The sequence below is a fragment of the Bactrocera dorsalis genome, unplaced genomic scaffold (assembly GCF_023373825.1).
Source record: "Bactrocera dorsalis isolate Fly_Bdor unplaced genomic scaffold, ASM2337382v1 BdCtg346, whole genome shotgun sequence".
Classification (NCBI taxonomy): Eukaryota; Metazoa; Arthropoda; class Insecta; order Diptera; family Tephritidae; genus Bactrocera; species Bactrocera dorsalis.
In genome coordinates this window covers 1-7,684 of record NW_026038397.1, presented here as the reverse complement: position 1 = coordinate 7,684, position 7,684 = coordinate 1, and the positions used below count along the sequence as shown (strand labels likewise).

Genomic DNA, 7,684 nt, shown 5'->3' with positions numbered 1-7,684 from the left:
GTTTCGTTTTTTCAAGCAACATACAGACATTAACAACACAACCCAAATAAAACCGAGATGGTTTTATTCACGGGAAGATACAATAGCAGCGGATGCAAGGAAATATGTTGTGCTCATTCTGTATAGGAAGCTTTAATGGAAGCCGAATATCGATGAAAGTACAAAAAAGATATCAATTGCCTTGTACTCCTGTAGAGCAGCCATTGGCAAAAGGTGAGGCCTCTCACCGAAAGTGATTCTCTGGCTCTGCGACAGCATAGTCAAACTCATAATGATCTATAGAGTATTTATGTGATGGAGGGCTCTAGAAAAGACCACACGTTCAAAGAAACTCGAGTGCGTTCAACGGACGGCGCTCATCAGCATGTGTGGTGCACTAAGGTCCACTTCAATCATGACACTTAACGTCATCTTGCACATATTGCCCGTGGGCATCGACCGAAGATGTATGGCTGCGAAATTTGTCATCAGATTCAGAAAGTCTGGGTTTCTAAAAGAACAAGTGCCTGAAAACTCGGAAATCCTCACTCACTTTGACTTTATATGTATCAAATGACTTGGATAATGGAGTCGGCAAACTCTCTCTCTCTCTACCATACACCGACGAGGGAGTGGTGGATGGGAAAAAGCCGTTGAAGAAGAGGGGCAGCGAACTTCTTCACGTATAAGTCAAAGCTTAAGGGAAAGGTTGATGGAGGAGTTTACTGTCAGGAACTCTCTATCAACTCCAGTTTCAGACTTCCTGACTATTGCAGTATCTTCCAAGTTGCAGTCATTAAAAAAGGAGTAGATTTACTGCTCCGGTATGCAGCCTCCTTCAAAGAAGTTACCATCCACTCAGATAGCGGTGATACTGCTTTGGACTCATTTACAAAGCGTTCAAGACTGGTCAAAGAGCGCCTAACGTCGCTGGCAATAGTGAGTGTATTTGTGATAAAATTGGTATGGGTGCTAGGCACATCGGAATCGCGGGAAACTGTAAAAAAGATGAGTTGGCAAGAAAAGGCATCTTAGAACCGATGCCAATAGAATAGGAGCGGATCGTTGCTTTCGTATACTCTTGTTCAACTATTAGATAGCTGGGCTTCGCGTAAGCTTGGTCAGTGCTTCTTTTCTATCGCCTCACAAAGGACTGCATATGGTAATCCATGTGTGATCTTTGATCAACAATCTAGTATAACCCAACATGCATACAGTCACGAACTCAGAAAAAAATTTTACGTTTTTAGGATTATCCTCGAAGTAAAGTCTTGCTTGAATTTTTATTGACTTATTACTTGACCTCATAGCTGAATTGGGTTTTTTTTACTTATTTTTATATCTACAAAGTAAAAGGCCATCAAATATCTTGATAAAACTGCTTTTAAGCATTACTGATATTTAATAGAATCCATTCGATCGGACATTCATCTTATATTTCCTTATGGTGCATAGGTTGGTAGAGTTCAATACAAACATATAGTAGTCTAACTCCATACAACATACATATGTATGTGTTTGTAGTTTATTCTTCGTACATTAATAATCATAATAAAATCGGATCAATTCATAGATAGGTATATGTATATTATTTACGCTTATATATACTCCATGAACTTGCTTAAATATTGCTTTATTTAGTATTACAATTGACGTTGATTTTTTTAAGAGCAAATCCGGCAGAGATTGCAGATTTCGGTGCCACAGTATAAATACGGTACATAAAAAATGTGTTTAAAGAAGTTAAAGTTTGAAATAATGAAAGGCTCATAAGCTTTACAGATTAAAGAGCTTATACCGACGTGTATATTGCATAAAAAATTGGAAGGAAGTAAGGTTCATAAGGAAGTAGTTCATAAAGGGTTGAAAGGAAGGAAAGAAGGTGAAAAATATGACGTGAATTGAGATCTTGTAGTTATTAGAGGGTTAGAAGGAAGGCAAAGTGGTAAATGTAAGATGGAAAATTTGCCTCGAATTGAGTTCTTGCAACTCTTCTTGGAAAGTGTGACGTGAATTGAGGTCTGCTTTGTAGAAAACTGTAATATAATTTCTTTCTGTACACAAAACCGTTATGTTAATGTAAAAAATCGTGAAAATTATAAAGAAAAATATCTGTATGTGTGAAAAGAAAGTAAGAATGCTTCATCATACTATTTGTTAAAAGTGATTTTATTTAATAAAATATTAAATATACGCGTATACATTACAAACAATAAGTTTAAGTGACTAACTAATAAAAGCACTGACTTTGGGCATCACATTTAATGTAATGTACATAGTTATCATAAAATTATCAAAAATAAACAAAAGGTAATACAAAACAAGAAAAAGTGTTAACTTCGGCAGCACCGAAGCAATAATACCCTGCACAACTGCATTATTTATAGTCAAATCTTGTTAAATAAAAAAGTTGGCCATACAATAACTTGATTTTGACCGATCAGTTTGTATGGCAGCTATATGCTATAGTAGTCGGATCTGTACAATTTCTTTGGAGATTGTAGCGCTGTCTTTGAGAATAATATATTTAAAATTTTGTGATGATATCTCATCAAATAATAGAGTTTTTCATACAAGGAGGGGTATTTGATCATTCAGTTTGTATGGCAGCTATATGCTATAGTAGTTGGATCTGAACAATTTCTTTGGAGATTATAGCGCTATCTTTAAGAATGATCTTCGTTAAATTTCGTGAAGATATCTCGTCAAATAAAAAAGTTTTCTATACAAGGAGTAGTATTTGATCGTTCAGTTTGTATGACAGCTATATTATATAATTTTCCAATATCGTTGGTTCCGACAAATGAGCAGCTTCTTGGTGAGAAAAGCACGTTTGCCAGTTTTCAGAACGATATCTCAATATCTAGTCTCTAAATTTTTCGTTTATATGCAGACCGACGGTAGGACATGGATAAATCGACTCAGCTCATTTCATCATTTCTATTCTGATCATATATATGTATATATAGTCTATAGTTTACAGGGTCTCTGACGTTTCCTGCTATAGCTTCGCATTATATATATTTTTTTTTGGGCCTCTGATGTTCCCGTTGTTACTTAGAAACATCATGGCAAACTTAATACACACTGTTCAGGGTATAAACATAGCTGATGAATCCATACATATGGTACAGTAATATATCGGTAATTTTTTATTCGAAAGTAAGCTGTTAGTACAGTTTATATTAGATATATTTCATTTTATATTATACATAAGTAATTTTATATTATATATATTATATTTCATTTTAAATTTTATATTTATTTCAAATCTACAATAAACTAAATATTTTCTTTTTTATTAATTAAACTGTTCGCATTTTTTTTATCGACTGCTAAAATCTCCGCATATAACATACATATCGTCACCAAAAATGCAAAACAACGTATCGCAAAAAATTTAAATTGAGTTTTTTATTGCTTACGATTCACTACATCATGTTATACAAATATGTATATAAGTCATAGAATTTTAATCTTAAACGTTGTCCGATATAACCAATATATAACTAACATGTAACCAATATATAACCGTTTTATAATCAAAACTCAAATTTTGTTTAATATTCAGATATAACCGATATATAACCTATACATAACCGTTTTATAACCAATACTCAAATTTTGCTCCGATATGAGGTTTTTCTTTTATATTGTTTTTCTTTCGCTTGCAAACTTATTAAAAGTGATGTTACGTTATTTTGCATTTTAGCTGTCAGATATAACCGATATATAACCTATAGATAACCGTTTTATAACCAATACTCAAATTTTGTTGTAATTTGTGTGGTCTATGAAAAGTTATTTTGCGCTATTTTGCATTTTAGCCGTCAGATATAACCAATATATAACCTATACATAACCGTTTTATAACCAATACCCAAAATTTGTTGCAATTTGTGTGGTTCTATGAAAAGTGATGTTACGTTATTTTGCAATTTTTGCAGTCAGATATAACCGATATATAACCGAAACTCAATTTTTTTCAATTTGTGTGCTTTCTATTATATCGTTTTTCCTTCGCTTGTAAATTTATGAAAGTGATATTACGTTATTTTGCATTTTAGTTGACGATACGCTTTTCAAACTTCTTCTTAGTTTCTCGATATTAATAAGTATTTTTAATTCTATAATTGCTGCTTGTTAATTGGTTAGGCGCGCTATTTACGTATAAATAGAGTGCTTTTTTTATTTAATTTTTTTTTTTAGATAATTGTTTTTGCTGGAATTTAAATAAAGTTTTACTTTGCTCGTGTTATAACGGTACTCTAAATAAGTTTAGGTAAATTTACTACGTTCCATACATAATCAATTGCAGCTAAGCTGCTATATATTAAAGTGGTAAGTGCTAACTGGTTAAAAATATTGCAATTGCTTTTTGATTAATTTTCCCCCATGAAGTCAAATTTCCGATTTTTATTTTTTAATTAAATTTAATTTGGTGAAACTTTGCATTTTATACGCTAATACGCATTTTTCGTTTAGGAATTTCATATTGCAGATATGGTTCAATATTCCCAGCAGTGCTTTAATTGGCTATCAGTGCTTGCTTTGTTCATAACCCAAAATTAGCCACGGATAAGCTTTAGCGCTATGCTTTCCGTAAACGGTTTGCTATTATATATTTCAACTCTAATCTAAATGTTTGTACATGTCATCCAGCTGCGGCTTGAAATAGCTCTTCAATTGTGGCCGTTTCGCTTTGAAAGTCGGCGTTAGCAAGCCATTTTGTACCGAAAACGGATCCGGATGCAAATAAATGTCTTTCACCTATACAAAAAAGGAAGTATTGTTAATATTTTACACGCCAGTGTGTTTACCAACTAACCTGTTCAAACGATTTCAAGCCGCTCTGTTTACCCCAATTGAGCATATCGCTCATAATCAGCTCCTTGACCTGTTGATTATTGCAGAGCACAGAGAGTGTGCCCTTGACACGATTCTCGTTAGCCCACTGCTTGAGCACATCCACATCAGGCACAACGACAGCAATAATACAGCTCTAAAGTAACGGAAATATATGGTTATTAGACACTACATAAAATCGTGAACGCAATTTATGCACCTTAAGACTCTCGCCATACACATACACCTGATTGACGTACTGACTCAGCGTGTAGATATTCTCAATTTTCTCTGGCACAATGTATTCACCTTGGCTAAGCTTGAAAATATGTTTGCGACGATCGATTATGCGTAGCGTGCCATTCGGCAACCACATGCCGACGTCACCGGTATGATGCCAACCCTCCGAATCAACAGCCTCAGCCGTCTTCTCTGGATCTTTATAATAACTGCGAAGCGAAAGTGTAAGGAGTAAAGAGAGATTTGAAATATCGTTAGACTGTAAATTTACGCTTACCCATGGAACACATTGGAGCCACGCACGCATACCTCGCCAGTATTTTGACTGGCGAAATACTCCATCTCCGGCACATCTACGAGCTGTAAGGATATTACTTTAGTAACATGCAAAAATATTAGCAGAACTGAACTCACTTTGACGGCATTGCAGGAGACCGGTGGTCCAACATGATTCGGCACGTAGTCACCCTGTACGGTTAATGAAATGGCGCCAGTACATTCGGTTTGGCCGTAACCCTCCAGCACTAAGCAGCCGAGTGCACAGCGCATGAATGTCAAGACATTGCCGGCCAGCGGCGCGGAACCGACAACCATCAGACGTAGATTGCCGCCAAAAGCTGTAAGAAAACAAAATCATTGATTCATGTAAAGCGTCAATGAAGACTATTGTTCACTTCCGTTCCAATAACAGTCAGGTTTACGTAACCGGAACGGTTCCGAATTTTTTAACCGGCCAAGCACTATCAACTCGACAACAACAACTCCTATTCTTCACTTACCTTGGTGCACTTTTTTGAAGACCAACTTGTCCCAGCAGCCGTTGCGACGCATAATACCGCGCGAGAGCTCTTTCTCCTTGGCCTTAAGCGCCATATTGAATAAAGTACGCTTGATGGCCGACGAGGCAATCTCATTTTGTATTTTATCATATACGCGATTAAGTAAACGCGGCACCGCTGGCATTACGGTTGGTTTCAACATTTTCAAATCGTTAGTCAGCTCCTTAATGTCGCCCGAGTAGAAGCCCACGCAGCCGCCCACATAGTAGATGCCGTTCTCGCAGCAACGCTCGAACATATGCGCCAACGGCAGGAATGATATCATGACATCGCCTGCACGTATGCGGTGTTCACCTGTTAAACAACAAAAACGAAAATAAAACCACAAATTTGTATATAGCCACACCTAATCCGACAGCTGCGCATGCAACACTTACCCATTTGCAAGATCACCGCGCATACGCCAGCGACCACATTGCCGTGCGTGAGCATCACACCTTTTGGATTGCCTGTAGTGCCGGATGTGTAGCAGACGGTACACAAGTCTTCGGATACTGGCGGCACTTCCGGATGATTGCCCTTAGCGCCCAATTTCTCCACATCGATAAATGAGAATATCTGTATGCCGCGGCTACGGGCGCGTTCCAGCGTATGCTGCCTTATGGGCTTAATTGAGACAATGATCTTCAGCGTGGGCGGCGCTTTGTCCAACAACATCAAAGCCTTGGCATCATCCTCAACAACAACCAATGACATTTCTGTTTGACGCATGATGAACGCACACGCTTCCGGTCCGAGCGTATCGTACAACGGCACCACAACCAAAGAGAAACTGTAACAACCTTGCTCATATAGAATCCATTCGGGACGGTTTTGCGAGTAAATGCCAATCAATTGTTTTGGGCGCGCACCTAAAGCAATCATGCCGGCGCCGAAATTCTTGGCGCGCAGCAAGGCTTCATCGTAATTGATCCACTGTGTTGGACAGAGCAGACAAAGTTAAATATTTGGCACTTACAAGCGTGGAAGAAATGTATATTATAGTTTCTATATCATAAACTTGCCTGATATGGTGATGTGAGTGTCTCGCGCCAACCCAAGCACGGTCCATTGTTTGAGGAGTAGGCACCTTCACGAAATGTCTGATATAACGTGCGCACATTCTCAGTAATGTAACTGATGAATTTGCCGTTCTTCGCTTCTTTATAGAATTTCGAAACGTGTATGTGATCAGGACCCTGAGTGGAATAGTGGTTGGCATGCATCAAGACAGTAATATGGGAAGAGAGAGAGATAAAGGGAATACTTCTATTGAATAAATAACACATGACAAGCAAGGATATTTGAGGTTAGAAAATTAATCATATGAATATGCATGTTAGTGTCCAGTGTGAAACCGACGTGAATGTGAGTTCACAGACTTCAACAAATAATTAAGAAATAAATTTCTATACATACACATACAGATATGTATATTCGCCTAATATATGCTGACATATGAAAACTCAATCACAACTAATTGAGTAGAAATGTGACAAGGCGACTTTGGTCCAATCTTAATTAATGATCAGCAGTTCGAATGGTCAGTGCAGTGGCAGGTGAGTCTGCAATGTGCCCTCGGTAGCCGAAACCAAACATAGCTACATACCTTGGATTATATAGTAAACGTTGTGCGTATAAATAAAAAGGGTGGTATATTTGGGTTGCTGAGATACAAGCTGCTGAATAAATCCCCAACGGAATTTATTTAAACGAGTGGTTTCAATTAGGCAATACTGCTCTCCGCAAGGTCTTTGGAGACGTCCGCGTGAGCGGGGAATACTCAAAAAGATGGAACCGCG

The 7,684-nt window shown here is 37.4% G+C and overlaps 1 protein-coding gene across 4 annotated transcripts; it reads right to left on the bottom strand.

Annotated features, from left to right (window-relative positions):
• Positions 1 to 2,127: 2,127 nt before the first annotated feature.
• Positions 2,128 to 7,081, bottom strand: LOC105227870 (long-chain-fatty-acid--CoA ligase 5; the record flags this gene model as incomplete). Of its 4 annotated transcripts, none has more annotated exon segments than XM_049462208.1 (9): positions 2,128 to 3,716; positions 3,832 to 4,749; positions 4,808 to 4,981; positions 5,045 to 5,273; positions 5,342 to 5,424; positions 5,479 to 5,681; positions 5,844 to 6,197; positions 6,281 to 6,818; positions 6,908 to 7,081. In XM_049462208.1, coding segments are annotated over 8 exon segments (1,893 nt in total), but the record flags the coding sequence as incomplete, so codon positions are not given.
• Positions 7,082 to 7,684: the final 603 nt, after the last annotated feature.